The sequence below is a fragment of the Vombatus ursinus genome, unplaced genomic scaffold, assembly GCF_900497805.2.
Source record: "Vombatus ursinus unplaced genomic scaffold, bare-nosed wombat genome assembly UNPS02014775.1, whole genome shotgun sequence".
Taxonomy (NCBI): domain Eukaryota; kingdom Metazoa; phylum Chordata; class Mammalia; order Diprotodontia; family Vombatidae; genus Vombatus; species Vombatus ursinus.
The window spans coordinates 8,606,940-8,624,331 of record NW_020954553.1 but is presented as its reverse complement, the minus strand read 5'-3'; the positions used below and the strand labels follow the sequence as shown (position 1 = coordinate 8,624,331).

Sequence of the window (17,392 nt, the reverse complement as noted above, 5' to 3'; positions counted from 1 at the left end):
TGAGGGCAGAGCTGTGTCTCCCCCTCAGAACTGGGGTCTCTGAGGTAGGAGTCATGCCTATCCTCAGACGGGAGTCCTCTGAGGTTATGTCTCCTTCTCTTTCCTGTCTGGCCCAGTCCTCTGCTCTCAGGGTCTCTCTGGATAGGGTGATGGGAACAGACCAAATTTATGGGGCGTAATGAGGGAATCTTGACACGGACTACCCCACGTGTGGGGGGAGGGGTTTGAGGGCACTCACGGGAGTTCCTGGCAGTCCGATCCCAGGGGGTCCTGGGAGTCCTGGGAGCCCCGGCTCTCCAGCCAATCCCTCCGGTCCAACGAAGCCGGGGTCACCCTGGGACAAACACAATCAATCAACAAGCATTTATTAAATTCCCACACTGTGTCTGGCACTGTACTGGGCGCTGGGAACAAAAGTAATGCACAAAAGTGAAACTTGTCCTGCCCTCAAGGAGCCTCCATTCTACTAGACATAGGAAATGGGAGGACTCTTCCTGTCACGCCACTAGCCCACAGAAGGAAGCCCCGGGACCCCTTACCTTCTGCCCTTTGGGCCCAATGACACAGATCTCCCCAGGCCGGCCCTACAGAAAACAGGAGATAGGCGTGGGAGGCTGGCTCCAGCCTGAGCCCTGGGCCCTGACGCCAGAGAAGCCCAAGCATCCCTCGGCCCTCCCCTGCCCCACGTCCCCATGCGCCTTACATCTCGGCCAGGCTTCCCCACTGAACCCTTGAAGCCTGCATCTCCTCTCTCTCCTTTCTGACCCTAGGAAGGAAGACAGAATATCGTCTTAGGGTGTGGATCTAGACCCCAGAACTCAATTCACGAAGATTAAAAGAAGACGCATTGTGTTGTCATGGATAGAGAGTTCACCTCAGAGCCAAGAAGGCCTGGGTTCCAGTCCTGCCTGTGACAGACGGACTGGCTTGAGTGACCTTGGGTAAGTCATTTAACCTTTAGGAACTCAAGGAGACTCTCTAAGACTAGAAGGTATCTACCAGCATTGGTAGCGGGAGCTTCCTCATCTGAGAATTCTATATATCAAGGAAATTGCAGATCTAGTCCCCGCCTCAATGGTAACATATGTAAAAAGTGAGAATATTGATTTTTTTTCTGTGTTTTGGTGAGGCAATTGGGGTTAAGTGACTTGCCCAGGGTCACACAGATAATAAGTGTCAAGTGTCATAAGGTCCTCCTGACTCCAAGGCCGGAGCTTTATCCACTGGGCCACCTAGCTGCCCTGAGGATATTGATTTAAAAAGAAAAAAAAAGGTTTTGCAAAACTTCCAAGTAGTACATTAATGGCATTTTTACTACTACAGAAGGATCAGGGATGAGGACTGTCAGGGAAGTAGGGGCATGGGTGACCAAACCTCTGGGGGCCCTGACAGCTTGAGGTTTCTGGGACTCAGGGCATTCTTGCTCTCCCCACTCCCTACCCAACTAGCTGTCATAGCTGGGATCAGAGAGATCATTAAATCCAGATAGGGAAACTGAGGCCCAGAGAAGGGACTCAAGGTCACAGAATGTCAGAGCCAAGACCAGACTAGAGGTCTCTTGACCCCTAAGGCCAGGGCTGCTCTGACTTCATTGCAAGTCTTTCATTCCCTAGAGAAGGTAAAGAAAGCCTACCTTCTGCCCAGTTGATCCAGTAATTCCAGTGGGACCCTGGAAGAAGGATAAGAGGAGGAAAGAAGGTGAACCCCTGTGCGCTGCGATGCCAGCCCCAGCTGTCATACCCCAACTCCTTCCCCTCCTGCCCTGACCATGCCCTAGGGGCTGCCCTACTCACCGGGTCTCCTCGATCTCCCTTTTCACCTTTGGGACCTTCAGCACACTGGTGGGTAGGGGGAGAGAGAGTGGGTGAGGGAGGGGTGTGGGAACCTCTACTTTACTTAGGAATCCAGCCTGGATCACCTCCCCTGTGTGACTGAATACTCTCCCTACTGCCCTCCAATTCCACTGAGCCTTACCTGGAGAGGGGCTTCCGGGGAGGTACGGACACAGTCAGAACCCTGTGGGCAAGAGGGAGTTCAGGAGAAGAGGGACAGGGGCCAGAATTGCAGCAGAGCGGGGTGGAGACCAAGATTTGGGGGAAGAGAAACCAAGGGCAGGTAGGGAGTTAGAGTTGCAGGGAGCTAGAGATCTCCCTGGTTCCGTTGTTCAGTTGTTTTCAGTTGTGTCCAACTCTTCATGACCCCATTTGGGGTCTTCTTGGCAAAGATACTGGAGTGATTTGACATTTCTTTCTCTAGTTTATTTTACAGATGAGGAAACCAAGGCAAACAGGGTTAAGCGGCATGTCCAGGGTCACACAGCTAGTAAGTGTCTGAGGCCAGACTTGAACTCTGGAAGATGAGTCTTTCTGACTCTAGACCTGGCACTCTATCCACTGTACCACTTAGCGGCTCCATTCTACTAAATGGGAATTTTTAGGGAAAAGACTCTGTTTCCTGGAAGATGGGGGACATTCTGGGCATTCTGGGAACCTAGAGGACACCCTTTCTCAGAGCAGGGAAGGTTATGTGTGCCTATGTTTGCCTCTGTAATGACAGCTGCCTTGGCCATAGGAGGAGGTCCCTGCCACTGTCAGCTGTCAGCCCCTCTCCCACAGCAGGTATGGGTCAGGGGCACAGATGGTTACTTACCCGAGCTCCTTTCTCTCCCTTGGGTCCTTCAGAGCCAGGTAGACCCCGCTCACCTTTCCCACCCTGGGAGTAAGAGCAGAGTGGAACTCAGACTCTTAGCCCAAAGCCAACACAAGCAAGCAAGACAGGGAGAGGTGGCTAGCCCACCTCACACAGGGGGCATAGGCATAGCCCTTTCCCACCCCGAGTCCCATGGTCCCTGCAGGCACTTATGCCCAATAATTCTGGGTATGCACACATGTGTTTAGATTGGAGCAGCCACATTCAATCTCAGGGAAATTATTTCCTGCCCATATCTCTAGCGTATAGACACGAGGGGATGGATGTACATAAGGAGACATGTGGGGCAAATATGACAAAGCCACAGGTAGACTGCCTCCCTGCCCTCCCCTATACATACATGCATAGGCACCATGCAAATACACATACACACTCATACACAAACCCCCACAGTGTATACACAGAGACACAAGTGTAAATGTCATGCTCATGCACCCCCATGGGAACACATGCCTTGGATGCGCACACATGCCATCATGCATGGAACATGTGTCCCACGAGAGAACATGCACACATTCCCATACATGCACAGTTGCATGGTTAGCCCAAGGTCACGCACACAACCATAATCGTGCAGGGCTGAGGACACCAGCTTGGTGGATGGGGGTGGGGTGGGGAAGGCAGGAAGAAAAGACCAGAAGACTCTGTCCCCTGGGGCTGAGGACTCACCTTGAGACCAGGAGGACCCAGTGTGACCTGAGGAGACACAGAGCTGGGTGAGCAGGGAGACAGGGAGGCCAAGGAGGGAAGTAAATGTCCGGAGGGGAATACTGAAGCCCAGAGAGGGCAAGCAACTTCACTGAGGCCTCAAGGGGAGGAAAAAACTGACCCCCGACATCCTCCCCATTCCACTGCTCTTTCCACCCACCTGGCTCTGGATTCCCGCTTCCCCCTTCAGGACTCTCTATTTTAGCGGATGGAGAATGGGGCTGGTCTTTGTCGTTCCCTCCCCCTCCCCAGTTTATTTTCTCCTTCCCAAGCTGCTCATTTGCCACGGCAATTCTGCTGTTTCCATAGCAACTTCATACACATCTGGAAGCCATAGGCCTGCCAGATGTTACAGGCTAGTTTGGCTGGGAAGGGTATTGAGAATCCAGCGGGGAAAGACGATCAGACAGGGGAGGGACGGAGCAGCACAGTCATGGGGGACAGAGTCATGTAAAGTTGGGAGTGGAGAGGGCTGGGCCACTCCTCGTGTCTCCCAGCCCTGAGCCCTAGCCTACACTGTTCCCAATGTTCCTTCCCGCCTCCGATATCCTGTTAGGAGACAAGCCAAGTCTCCCTGAGTTCCAGAAGGAGTTGGGGGTAAATAGGAACCCAGGTAACCCCACCGGCCAACTCCCTCTGCAGCTGTGGGGAAAGGGGATGTTCAGAGCAGAGTGGTCAGGATTTTGACTGAGGGGCCCTCAAAGGGAACGCTCACTGAGAGGTTAGCATGGGAATGGTCTGTCCAGCCCTCCAGCCTACGGGCTCCTTTAGCCAAGGCAGAGCAGGGGGACATTCTGGGCAGGCCCACTGAGTGCATCAGAGCTGTGGGAGAGGGATGAGTCAGGCTGGTGGCATGGGGGGTACCCAACCACATGTGGGTGTGGGTGTGGGTGTGGGCATGGTGGGGACACAGTTGGACACCAGCTGCATACCCCCACTGGAGCCCCTTTCTTCCCCTCAAACCCCAAGGGACGGCCCGGGAGAGAGAAGCCTAAGGTCCCTGCACCTCCAAGACCAGACCAGACGTCCAGGCAAGACCCTTGGGAGCAAGAGGGACCTGCGGCTGCCCAGGCCGGGGTCAGAACCGTGATCTGGGAAGAAGACTAATCTTTAGCCAAGGTTCATAATATCTAGAGCCAGAAGAGATTTCAAGAGTGAAGCTCCTTATTTTCTGTATGAGGATGAAGACCAGATTGGAGAAGGAATTCTCCAGGTTTCCTGGCTACCCAGCAAGCCAGCAGCAGAAACCGGCTTCAAGCCTCCATCTTTGATTTCTGGCCCTGTTCTCCAAGGGAAAGACCCAAGGGCCCAAAGGGGTAGTCCGAGGTGCTCCTCTCCCTAAAAGACCCCCAAACGTGACACATAACAAAAGGATCCCTCTGGCCTCGGTCGGGGTGGACGCAGCAGAGCCTGGGGCATTAGAGCCCCAGGGAGGGGAGGTGGAAGAGCAAGCTATGGATAGCCTCATTCTCAACCAAGAAGTGGGAGTCCCAGTAGTGACCGAGGCCTGGAAAGGGAGCTCAGAGGTCATCTAGTAGCCCCCTCATTCTAGAGGTGAGGAAAATGAAGCCTAGGGGGATGCCCTGCCCAAGTGGGGTGCCTATCAGTCAGCCTGCACTCAGAAACGACCCACAGAGTGGCCCTGTGTTCTGCCCGCCCAGACTTGAGAGCCCCCTCTATCTTCCCCCCTACACACTTTTGGGACGCTTCCCTCCCACCTGGTGCCCTTGCCTCTGCGGGCTTACTCACATTGTTCTCCATGGCATGGCTGGCACAGGGTGGGCACTAGAGGAAGAAAGCTTAGTCACCAGTCGAATCAGCCTTGGGGATCCCACATGAGAACCCTCCCCCAGCCCCCCAACTCGCAATGTCCTGAACATTCGACAGCTTCCTGGGAGCAGCTGTCCTGGCAGATCTAAGCTGGGCTGAGAATCAGGCTCTCTGGACATGCTCACTGGACGTAGCTAGTGCTCCCCTGGGTGCCATTCTACTGTCCGCACACAGGTGCATCACCCAATTAGCGTCCAGGAGCTCGCCCTGAGTGCACATACACGCTTCACTCAGTTAGTGCCCAGGAGCTTGCTCCTCAGTAGGGCATAGGGCATAGAGATGGATGGATCTCAGAAGTCATCTGGTTCAACCTTCTCATTTTCCAGATGAGGAAACTGAGGCCCAGGGAGAAGAAGGGACGTGCTCAAGATTATAGGATCATGGGATTTAAAGATAAAGAATCTTTGCAGGTCATATGCCAATTCACTCGTTTTATGTATGGGGAAACTGAGGCATAGAGCAATTACATGACTTTCCCAAGGTCACATTGCTAGTACATAATGAAGTCAGGATTCGAACCCAGATCTCCAGACTCCTAATTTTGTGCTCTTTCCACTATGCCAACACTAGGTTGAGAGGGCACAGCTGAGGAAGGGAGGCTGTGACCCCATCCTCCTTGGCCCTAATGGCCCCCAGATGTGAGCTCTCCTCTTGGTGTGGGCTTTGCATATGCAGGTCCACAAAGGTCTGTCAAACTGACTGAGAGAAGCTGAACTCTCCTCTATTGCCACAGTGGCCATCCCAGGGCCAAGGTGGTAACTTCTCCACAGGCCTCCAAGCTAAGCCAGTGATCCCTATGTGATAGGGCAGAGTGCCCAGGCCTCTCAAGGAATGCAGGGAGATGGGCAGGTATCTGGCTGCCCCGGCTCCCCTTTGACTGCCCCCAGGCATCCTTAAAGACTTATTTCAGGGGCTCATTTGGCTGCCTTCACAACAGGCCTCTCTCTGTCCTTCCCAGGCAGTCTTACCTCATCTGCTGGCATAGTCTTCTCTAGCCAGGAGGGGTCCTAACAGGAAGGAGAGGCACAGGGATGTGAAGATGAAGGGGGAGGAACAGAAAACAGGGGAACCCTAGCTCCTAGGGTTGACTAGCTTAACTACAACTGGGGATCCAGGGGACCCCAACATCACAAACTAGGTCAATGTGGGCATCACAGTTTTAGTTCCCTGGGGAGGACAAGGACCTTAGTGGGCATCCCTGTGGTGCCCAGTGAGCCTTTCTGCTTTGTAGACCTGGTACCTCTGCCCATGGACCCTGGAGCTTTTTCAGGAGACAAACTAGGTGAGACTTCAGAACCCAGCTAGTTCAACCTCTTCATCTTACAAATGAGGAAACTCAGGCCCATAGACAGGAAGGGACTTGCTAAGAGTCATACAGCTAATAAATGGCGGTGTCAGGATCTGAATACAGCTCTCTACTCCAAATCTCACTCTTGCCACTACACTACTCCCACACTCTATAAGAAGATGTGTTACCTCCCAGAATGCTCCCCAAGAGCTGGGGGGTTGGGGTGACTGCGACAGGGGAAAGGCTAGGAGAGTGTGGCCTGGGCACAGAGGAAAGGCCTGGGGGGGTGGGGGGGGCTGTACCTCACCAGCTCAGCTCCTACCTTGCCTTCTTTCTCTTTCTTTACTCCAGCATTTCCTGAGAGCTGAGCATTCACCTAGACAGAGAGAAAAATGGGCTCAGGGAAAAGGCTAGAGTATCATAGGATGTCAGCCTTGGAGTCCAGAGGTGGGGAACCTATGACCTTGAGGCGCCCAGATTTGTTCTGTAAAATTTGGACTCAGTCAAAAGGCTGCACCCGAGGACCTAGAGGGCCACACGTGGCCTCGAGCCTGCAGGTTCCCCACCCCTGGACTCGTCCAGCCCTGTCATTCGACATAGTAGGAAACTGAGGCCTGGAGAGGGGAACGGTCTTATCCAAGGTCACACAGGTAATAAATGGCAGAACCACCCCTCTGGCTGCCATCCCAGGGCTCTTCTCCATGATGACACGTGGTTGGATGCTGGCTGATGCCCCTCCCAGACTTGGTCAAATCTACGAGGGCTATCTTAGCCTTCCCCTGGAAGTGGGAGACTTTGACACTGAAGTGAGCCCCTCTGAGAAGTGTCAGGATTGTGGGAGGGGGCAGTTTATCCGGATGCAGAATTATGCCGGCTGCTGGGTGTTCTGCTCACATACGCTCAGAACCTCATCCCTAAAGAAAGGCTCCTTCTCCACCCCATCCCCCCAGGCCATATGAATAACCTGTCCCTCTTCCCCTCTTCCCTCCCCTTCCCAATTTCACTCCCTGGGGCCCCCCTCTCCCTTTTCTGCTTTCCTAATTCACCTTCCTCTGTTTCCCCCTACTCTTCCCTCTCCCTCCCCAAATCCCTCCCTTTGCCCCTAGGACTCTGGAAAAACTGAGCCAGCTAATGAATGGAGTCATGTGTTCTCCAGAGTCAGAGCCTGGGCTGGCTGCCCGAGGTGGGTGAGGGGGGCACGGGCCTCCCCCCAACCCCTTTGGTCCCTGGATCCTTCTGATCAATGTTGTAGGTGTGGACGAGCCTAGGAGTTTGATGAGGCCCAGGAAGGGTCATAAGGGAAGCAACTTCCTGCTTCTACTCCCCAGTACCACCCCCCAGGTCCCACCCACAGGATGGGGACACACATGTCCTGGCATTCCTCGGGCAGGAAATCAGAGGATCAGAGACTGTCAGAGCAGGGAAGGGACTTTAGCACATCAAATGTCAGAGCTGAGGAGGAGCTTAGAACACAGAACATTAGAACTGGAAGGAAGCATAGAACATAGAATGTCACAGATGGAAGGAAGGGACCTCAAAGATCTAACCTAAGCCTCTGGGGGGGGGTCACAACACAGAACGGGGAAGGGACTTCTGCACTCTCCAAATCTAGTGACCAAGTGGAGGGCAACCTGATGTTTTTCCTAGGTTGGATAAGCAAGTTCACCAGTGCTCAGTGAATCGGGGGCTTATGGGTCCTCTTGATGCTTAATGAATGAGTGTTTGTTAGAGTTAGGGCTCCTGGCCCCATCCACACACACACACACACATGTGCACCTTCCCCGCTGGATTCTGGGAGGTGTCAGCAGGGTGTTTGTGGAGCCACCGAGACAGACGGGCATCCCCTTTCTTTGTCTACAGGCAAGGGCACACGGGGTTCCAGCAGCTTGGCAAACCCAGGGGGTGCAGCTCACCGCTCTCCTGCTCCCCACGGGGCTGCGACACTGACAAGACCTCAAGTTATTGGAGGCATAGGAGAGGGCTGGCTGGGAAAAGGGAGAGGAGAAGGAAGGAAGGGGGAGGATGCAGAGGCAAATTGGGCAAACGTAACCCCTGGCCGTCTGCCTTCCCAGGGGAGAGGGTGTAGATATCAATCTTCTGCAGTGCCCCCCTTCTTCCTATTTTGGGAGGCAAGCCCTATCCATCCCTTAGCCCACGCCAGGAATCACTCACGCTGGGGAGGGGGTTGTTAAAGGAAATTGGCCCCAGAGACCCTGAGGATTCAAACCAACTGGAGCTCATCTTTGCTTCCAGGACTCACCCTGCGGCAGCATTCCACCTGCGCCCCTTGCTTCACCTTGTTCCCAGTGCCTGAAATTTCCTCCTTCCCCTTTCCCGGCAAATTCTTACCTATTCTTAAAGCTCTTCTCAAATGCTTCCTCCTCCAAGAAGTCTTTCTTGATCCCCCAACTGGTAAAAGACTGCCCTCCCTGCCTTGGAATTAGGTCAGGTTTCCCTCCCCAGCACCTTTTTTGCACATTTCTTATGCACTGATTGTGTGATATTGCATTTACTGTGTGTTAGTGTCTTATCCTTACTAGGGTGTGAGTTCCATGAGAGAGAAGGTACTGTGTCTTAGGTGAATTTAGCATCTTGTTAAGATACCAAGAATCCAAAGATACAAAGTCAAATTCAGAGAATGGGCCTTCTTCCATAGGAGATGCTTATGGAATATTTGAATGAATGAATGGACGAACGGATGAGCAGATGGATAGATGGCTAGCTGGTTGGCTGAAAAATGGGCACAGCTCCTCATACCCCACTCTCAGAGGAGAAACCAACTCTGGTGCCCGTCGGGTCCCCTGGCCCCTGGCCCTAGCCCTAGGGCTTCACCTCTTCATGCTTTTGGGGTCATTCACCTCAGGTTCACAACTCGGGCATACCCGCCAGCTCAATCTGACTCATTTTGGGGGGGTGGCATCTGGCAGGAATGGTGCACGGGGAGGAGTGGGGGTGTGTGGTTAGAACATCACCTTGCTGCCCTGCGGCTCCTCCAGGCAGAAGCATCGAGTGTAGACCTTACCCTCAGCCTGTGGACTAATCTCGATGAGCTCATTGTTCTGGGTGTCCCGGCGGGCCTTGGAGGCCTCCTGAGGGCACTGCTTGGCAAATGAAGAGGAAGACGTTGGCACTCGGGACACCTGAGCTGGCGCCACTCTGTCCCTGCCTCTCCTCCTATCCGCCTGCGGCTAGCTTCCTTGCCCTGCCTGGGCTGTGAAAGCCACAGACCCCGAAGAAGACCAGCGCTCACTTAAATGAACCACCCTGGGCCCCCAGGCTCCTGCACTCACCCCAGCTGGTGAGACCTCACAGCACCCTTCCTCCATCACCAGGGCAGGGTCACAGTAGATGTGGGCCTGCTGTAAATCAAACTGAGGAGGGGGAGACAAAGGTAAGAGGGGCACAGGAAACAAAGTGGGATCACCTCAAGGGGAACAGGAGGCCACGCTGCTGGGTGGTGCCAGCTACCCCCAGTGCCCCCAGCCCCAGAAGACACTTACAAAGACGGGCTTGCCTTGCTCGGCATCCATGCCCAGGAGGACGTGGCCTTCAGGAAGGACCGCATGCCTCGGACCTAAGGGTTGGGAGGAGACGGAGGCACAGTCCACGTGGACAGAGACCACGCGCCCGGTCACACTCAGTACCAACTTGTGCCAGTGCAGGTCAAAGATCTGGGCCACGGGGAAGATGCAGGACACAAAGTCGCCATCCAAGCCACGGGCCCGGAACTCCAGGCTCTTGTCCTGACCGTTGACCTCCAAGGAGATCTGAGGAGGCAAGATGATAGAATCATGGGACTGAAAGATGGAGGGGACGCCACAGATCCCAATGTTACATGAGGACAGCAAGGCCCTGAGAAGGAATGGGAATTCACAGCATCGCAGAATGTCAGAAGGAAGAGGGATCTTAGTGGGTACCTGGTCCAGCCAAGACAGACACACCCAACAGCTGCTTGAAACCTCAAGTGATGGGGAGCTCATTACCTCCCCAAGCAGCCCCTTTTAATCTAGGACAGTGCTTGTTATTAGGAAATTTTTCCAGACATCCAATCTAGATTTGTTTCTCTGTGATTTCTCCCCATTTTTCCCGGTATGTTATACCAAAAAGCATTAGATTTGTAGTCAAGTTCAAATTTGAACCCTGCTGCTTGGCAGCCGTGTGACCCTTCCAAGTCAAGTCCTTTCCCCTCTCTAGGCCGGGGCTCTCTCAGATGGAGATTTCCATTTGTCCTAATTCAATCACCCTTTTCACCACCACACATCACTCTCACATTCCTACCCAACTGGAAGGAAGTTTTCTGGTTGGCCCCGCCCTGTAGACTGAACCAATGAGCTTGGCCCAATGGGGCCTGGCAGCCAATCAGAGGCTCTCGAGTGGAAGATGCCATCCTCTTTGGGGACCATAACGGGGGGGGAGGGCTCTAAGCTGGTTAGGGAGCTAAGAACCATCATCACCAGCCTGGAACGGGAGAGTTTTCTGTTATTCATACAACTGATGGCCTTCCCCTGGTGCCCCATTTCAGCATTTGTATGTTCTCTTTGTCCTTGCAAATGAACCTCACAAAGAAAGGCGCACAGAAGGCCTGGAATGGGTGGAGAGAGCAGCTGCCCCAGCTGTCAGAGGAGGGCTGCACTAACAGGCAGGAGATCTGGGTCCTAGCTCTGCCCCCAAATCTCCGTGTGACCTTGGCCAAGTCCTTTCCCTTCCTCTGTGCCTCCATTACCTCATCAATCAATGAGGGGATTAGACCAGGGGGTCCCTGAGGTTTCCTTCTTTTCAGCTTTAACAATTTCAATCCTTTTTGGGAGGAGGGCCTGTAGGGGAGGCAGAGACCCAACTCGGGCCCCCTGTTGCAGTGGCTTGTCGAATTGGGGAGATAATTATTGATCAAGGTCCTACTGGTCTCTGAGCCCTGGGAGCCAAGCAGATTCAGAGGACGGGAAGGCCAGATGGCTCAGGGCTTGGGATGGGATGAGAAGTATAAAAAGGAGTGAAAGAGGAAAGTCCTAGAGGGGAATGCCCCTTGGATCTTCTCAGAGGAGGGGACATCACTTGGTTCCTGAAATCAGCCCCTCCGAAGGATCCTTCACACACTGTACCCCGTGAACTTGGATTCTCCATATTTTGGTAATGATTTTGATATAATTGATTTCTCATAATCTTATGCACTTAAAATTATTCTAAGAATGTGTGCACAGACTTGCCCAACTTGCCAAAGGGGTCCATGACACAAAGAAAATAGGGAGCGCTCCTTTTAGTTCATTCTCTCATTTTATACATGAGGAAACCGAGGTCCCCAGAGGAGCAGTGACTTGTATTAAGCTGCCCACAGAGTATGTAGCAGAGCTGGGATTAAAAACTGGGTTCTCGGACTTTGCATTCCCTGGGCTGGGTAGGGAGGAGACTAAGGGGTGAAGGTAGATGGTTCGAAGGAGGATCTATCAGGACTGGGGGCAGGAGACCAGGGGTAGCAGGTAGGAAGACTAGTGAGGGGTGAGGAGGACCCAGGGTGGGCTGAGGGGCAAGAAGACAAAGTGAGGATCAGGGCAGGGGAGTAGAAGGTTGCAGAAAGAGACAGGAAGAAGGATTAGGGCAGGACCGTGTTAGTAGGAGAGAAGGAGGCCGGCGGGAAGGACAAGTGGGTGGAAGGCCCAAGGAGGTGGGGAGAGAAGGGGAGGAGGCCAGGGGAAGTGGGGGCAGGGTTAGAGGGGAAGCAGGAGGCTGAGGCTCACCTGTGGGTACCCATCCTTATCAGTCACTTGCAGTAAATACCAGGTGTCTTTGCTTGTCTGTTTCTTCAGCAGAAGGGTCAGCACTATTGCAAACTGGTCAGGGAGACCCCCAGGGAACACCTGGCTGGAAGGAGGAGGAAGGAAGGACCACTGAGTCTTGCCATCCTCAGAAGTCCACCTTTTTGGTTTCACCTTCTTCCCATAGCCCACATAACACCACCTCTTACCCCTAGTATCTTCTCTTACTCCATTGCCTGCCAGGTACCTATTCTTTCCCTGGTATTAGGATAATGCCAACTCAGCAAAGTGCCAGGAGAATGCCCATATTGCTTAGTATCAACGTAGGGCCAATTCCTCCCCTGCCAGTCAAGTACCCGGTCCTGCCTGTTGCTAGTATAGCATCCAGGCTCCTTCCTTACCCCTGCTCTACCCTAGTTCCTGCTTGCCCAGGCCCAGGCCCATCTGGGGATAAATGTGCAGAGACTGGGGGATCAGGACTGACAGTGAAGCTCAGCCTGCCTTCTTGGGCAACATGTGGATCTGCCCTCATGAGAATTCGTCCTGTTCCTGGACGCCAAAGTCCAAGCCGATCAGCATGGGGCTGGGACAGTGGCAGGGGAATGGCTGAAAAGCCCTACAGAGGTACCCTCCCCAGACGCCCAGGGGCACTCACGCTGTGGGGAGAGCAATCTGGGTGTTCCCCAGCCGCAGAATGAAGGGCCCTTTGGGGTTTCGGATCCTTTTGATGGCCGAGACCTTCATGAGGGCTAACCTCTTAATGAGATTGAAACCTGGGGAGGGAAGAGGGGTTCAGGTAGCTCAGCTGAGGGGCGGGCGAGAAGGTGCCTTGGATGCGCAGGGACGGGGGTGGGCTGGGGGAGAGCCAGGACTCACCTGTCATGTTGGCTGGGGCTTCACCACCGGCCTCTAGCCTCAGTCCCTCTTGTTGTAGGGTTGGGCATTGTTCACCTGGAAGAGAGAGGGCATGAGCTCTCCTGCTCAGGCTTAGGGCACCTGGAATGCTTATTGTTCCCAGAAGACACAGGTTCGACAGCATCAGCCTACCCACTGTAGGCACACACAGGACCAGACTTGGCACTGTCCCACCTTCCTCCTGCCCTGTTAGCCCCAGGAGAACGAGGCAGGACCTTCCTCAGTCAGGCACAGAGATGAGGGAAGGCAGAACAGAAGGGAGAGGAGAAACCGTAAGCAGTTTGCATGTGACTGTCCCCACTAGACAGATGAGAACACTGAGGCCCCATGAGGAGAAGCCATTTGCCCAAAAGATCACACGGAGGCAGAGGCAGAGCCTACTTTCTGCTGCTTTGTCGTTGCCCCTGGGGCACTGGCAGGGGTGATAGAAGCCAGAGACACAGGACAAGGTGGCACAGGGAGCAGTTTCATCATAATCAACGAGTGTGTGAAAGGATAGGGTTGGGGAACTACCATGTGTGATGACCCCCCAAAGCAGATCTGCTTACAAGAAGGATGGACATTAGATACCAGAAAGGACGTCGGCCTCTTTGGGTGGGAGAACCCTGTACGGGCTAGTCTGGGCTCCAGACTGATCTGAGTGCATCCTGAGTGAGGAGTGGACTCGGTGGGCTTTTTGGCTAAGAGCAGACTCCTGGGTTGGGGGCCCAGGAGCCCTGGCACTCTCCACTCCTCACACACATATGCAGCCAGAGGGGCCATCTCCATCAGCGGCAGCCCGGGTGACTCATCGCCTGGCCTGGTGCCCGGATTCCTCAGAGATGTTGAAATCTGCTGCCCCAGCCCCCAAGGACGCTCACGGAGAGGGGAGTGGGTGAAACACACATACACGTGTGCACATGTAACCACATGAACCCGGGAGCATTCACGCATCCAGTCACAGGGATAGGGAAGCTTGGCACCAGCCCACAATCACATGGACCCAGCCCACTCCCCACCTCTCCGCTGCTGGCCCCAGGGGGCTCCTCGGGCCCGGAGGAAAGGAGATGCAGAGCTCCCAGAAGGGGCTCTGGGGCCCTTGGCAAACTCAGTGATCCCCTAGCTGAACAGCTTCTCTCCTGGCCCTTGGGCGGGCACCCAAAAGGAATGATGCCAAAGCTGCTTCCCCTGGCACTGACTCTAGGAATAGTCCAGCCTTCTGTCTGGTCCTGGGTCTGGGCTCCTTTGTAGCCCCTCCCCCATCTCCTGCCATGCTGAGGCAACAGGACCTCCCTAGGAGGCTGTGCTTGGACCAGGCCCCCACATGATATTCCACAGTGAGCCCAGCGGGGAGCGGAAGGACTCAGATGCCCTCTGCAGTGAGGCTTCACTCGCAGCTCTGACAGACCACTGGCACCGGAGGCATCTGTGGCTGCAGAGAGGCTGGGCTGGGGCTGGCAGAAGTCCATTTCCTCCCAGACACACTCACATGCAGCCCAAGACATGCTCTGGGGTAAGGAGGGTCTGCTTACCGCCTCCCTCACCTCCATGCAGGAGGAGACCTAGAGGCAATCCCACACAGACACAGACAGACAGACAGACAGACAGACACAGACACAGACACACACACACACACACACACACACACAGAGCTACTCAAATCCTAGTAAGACCTGATGCACATTGTGCCCTCAGGTTTGCAGAGCATTTCACACACAGGAGCTCATGTAAGCTTCACAATAAACCTAGGAGGGAAATATTATTATCCCTGTTTTATACACAAGGCAACTGAGGCTCAGAGAGATGGTAAGTGCCTTACCCAGGGTCACTCAGCTAGTAAGTGTCCAAGGTTGAATTCAAACTCAGGTCTTTTCGATTGCGTGTCCAGCCCTCCGGCTGTTTTGCCAGGCTGCCTCTCCAACTCAAACATAGTCCCATAATCGCAGATATAGGCACTTACTCATACACACACACACACACACACACACACACACACACACACACACACACATTATAGAGATATACAATGACACAGATACACTCAGACATAGAATCAAATACAAAGGCCAAGGCTGCAGGACCCATTAGTCACCCTTAGAGATAAGTCCAATGCAGGCTTCTCCCTCTTTAGTCACCTCCTGGGACCCTCTGCTCCTGAAATGGGAGTGGGGGACCTGGGCCCAGGTTCTGTTGGAGGATTAGGCATGGGTACACCTGAGTCCTTACCAGCGTCGGCGTCTTGACTGCGACAGGTGACCCAGAGGCTGATCAGACACAGCGCTGGAGCCCAAGCTGAGAACATGCTGGACTCCAGATGTCACCTGGAAAGGAGGCAGGCCTATATGAGAGAGAGGAGAAGGGAGATGAGAGCTGACCTCTCCCATTCACAAAAGGAAACCACTGGGGTCTGAGTGGCCCCAAGAACTCTAACAAGAGACACGCCTCCTATTTCTGTGATCGCTCTTTATGCTGATCCAGACCTAGCAACTGGTGCTGGGCACCCATGCCTGCTTGAGTTCACCTGGACATGGACATCCCCCAGTGACCACCCAAGTGGAAAGAGCTGATCAGGCTGGGACCAAGCCTAAATGGAAGCACCAGCTGTTGGCAAGGTGAGGAACAAGAAGAGGCAGGCCAGGCCAAAGGCCACCAGGGGGCGCAGTGGGGGCCACCCGTCAACGACCCATAATAGATTAGGCCCTTTTAATTTGATTAAACCAAGATTGATGTGAGGAAATGCATCAGCCTGAGTTTACCCTTTAACCAGGACCGACCCATAAAACATCCCAATATCTCCATCTCCCTCCCTCCCTTACCTGCCCAGGTCCAGCAAAGGTCATTAAGTCCAGCCCCCTGTCTCTTGGCCAGCGCAGGAAGAAGGGGTTAGTTGGAGGAAAGGAGCTACCCCAAACCTTCTAAGGCTGGGGCAACCCTCTCCTTGGGCTGAAGTCTGACCTCCCTCCCTACTGCTGTAGTCACTTCATAGAATCATAGAAGGATCACAAAACTTGAGGAGACCTTGGATAGCATCTGCTTCAAATGTTCCCTCCCCCTGCAGTTTTACAGGTGGGAAAACTGAGGCTCAGAGAGGGAAAGAGACCTGTCCAGCATTGCACATTTAGCATCAGGTTTCCTTACTCCAAGGACCCCCGGTGTGCTTTCCAATGCATCATGTTAACTCTACTGGTTCAGCTCCAGGGGAGACAGGGGCAGAGGGACATTATCTCCTCAATTGAACTGGAGACCATGATTCTCCATCCCCTTCCTTGTCCCCTCAGCTTTTTCTTCCCAAGGTGGTCCGGGTCAATAAGTTTCCCTCTGCCTCTGGTTCTCACCACCAGGGCCCCTCTCTCTGCCTTCTGGGAGCTTACAGGGCCTCTAGCCTATGACTGGCCAATGGAAAGAAGCCATGACATGGGGAGGCATGTGGATTTGGGCAGCAACAAGGACATGTATGTACCTGTGTGACCTCCACTCCTGCCTCCTGTCTCTCTTCTAATCCCTTCTCCTCCAATCTCCTTCCTCTCTCCTGTCCCATGGTCTTCCCCAAATTCCTGCAGTCCTTCCTTAGCCCTCCACCTGGCTTGGTGGTAGAGGGGGGATGGATGCTGATGCCGCAGAAGGGGAAGGTCCTGAAGAGCTTTGGGAGAATGGCTGTGGGGAGCTAGGGAAGACAGGACCCTCCCCCTTTACTTCCTGAAGCTCTGGCTCACCCCTGCCTGGACACCCAGCCCTAGAGTAAGCACGAGAAGAAAGCTGAGAAAGAGCTGAGAATCTGGCTGCCTGGGGCTGGGAGGGGGATGGGGTTGGGGACCAGGGGTCCCCCACTTACCTGCCTGAGGCCCGACGGATGCCTGGGCACCCGCCCCCAGGCCGGGTGTGGGGAGAAGGCTGGGAGTGGGGCCAAGAATCTGGCTGCCTGGGCCTGGGGGACCCCCCCACAAGTTCTCCTGGGACCTGGGGTTCCCGACTCGCTCGTGCTGCTGTTGCTGTGTCCCCTTCTAGAGCGAGCCTAAGACTGGCGGGCCTGCCGGGCCGCGGCCGAAAGGGGGAGACTAGGCGGGTGGAGGCTGGCCCCCGGCCAGGCCTTCAGCTAATGAGAGCCAGCTGTGGCGGGCCGCCCGCCGAGGAAGGGGGCTCCAAGGCCAGCTAAGCTAAGCTGGGGGTTTGAAAGGGCTGGACCATGCTGCCCTGCCTCCTGCCCACCCCAACC

The 17,392-nt window shown here is 54.4% G+C and overlaps 1 protein-coding gene across 5 annotated transcripts in view; it reads right to left on the bottom strand.

Moving 5' to 3' along the window:
* The window catches only part of COL16A1 (collagen type XVI alpha 1 chain), a 77,048-nt gene extending 59,852 nt beyond the window's left edge, over positions 1–17,196 (bottom strand). For 2 of the 5 annotated variants that reach the window (XM_027864512.1, XM_027864516.1), the window contains exons 1-19: positions 17,012–17,195; positions 15,406–15,517; positions 13,162–13,236; positions 12,941–13,058; positions 12,268–12,391; positions 10,036–10,302; positions 9,826–9,906; positions 9,508–9,633; positions 6,858–6,911; positions 6,216–6,254; positions 5,167–5,202; positions 3,379–3,405; positions 2,650–2,712; positions 1,975–2,016; positions 1,794–1,838; positions 1,634–1,669; positions 704–766; positions 540–584; positions 239–334 (exon numbers count right to left, since the gene is read on the bottom strand). In XM_027864512.1, the coding sequence (XP_027720313.1) occupies positions 239–334; positions 540–584; positions 704–766; positions 1,634–1,669; positions 1,794–1,838; positions 1,975–2,016; positions 2,650–2,712; positions 3,379–3,405; positions 5,167–5,202; positions 6,216–6,254; positions 6,858–6,911; positions 9,508–9,633; positions 9,826–9,906; positions 10,036–10,302; positions 12,268–12,391; positions 12,941–13,058; positions 13,162–13,236; positions 15,406–15,481 (1,413 nt within the window). In that variant the 5' untranslated portion in view covers positions 15,482–15,517; positions 17,012–17,195. Of the gene's footprint in view, positions 1–238; positions 335–539; positions 585–703; positions 767–1,633; positions 1,670–1,793; positions 1,839–1,974; positions 2,017–2,649; positions 2,713–3,378; positions 3,406–5,166; positions 5,203–6,215; positions 6,255–6,857; positions 6,912–9,507; positions 9,634–9,825; positions 9,907–10,035; positions 10,303–12,267; positions 12,392–12,940; positions 13,059–13,161; positions 13,237–15,405; positions 15,518–15,995; positions 16,015–17,011 lie in introns of those variants that run through there. The other 3 variants (XM_027864515.1, XM_027864514.1, XM_027864513.1) reach the window with 3 other exon arrangements.
* Between the last annotated feature and the right edge of the window lie 196 nt (positions 17,197–17,392).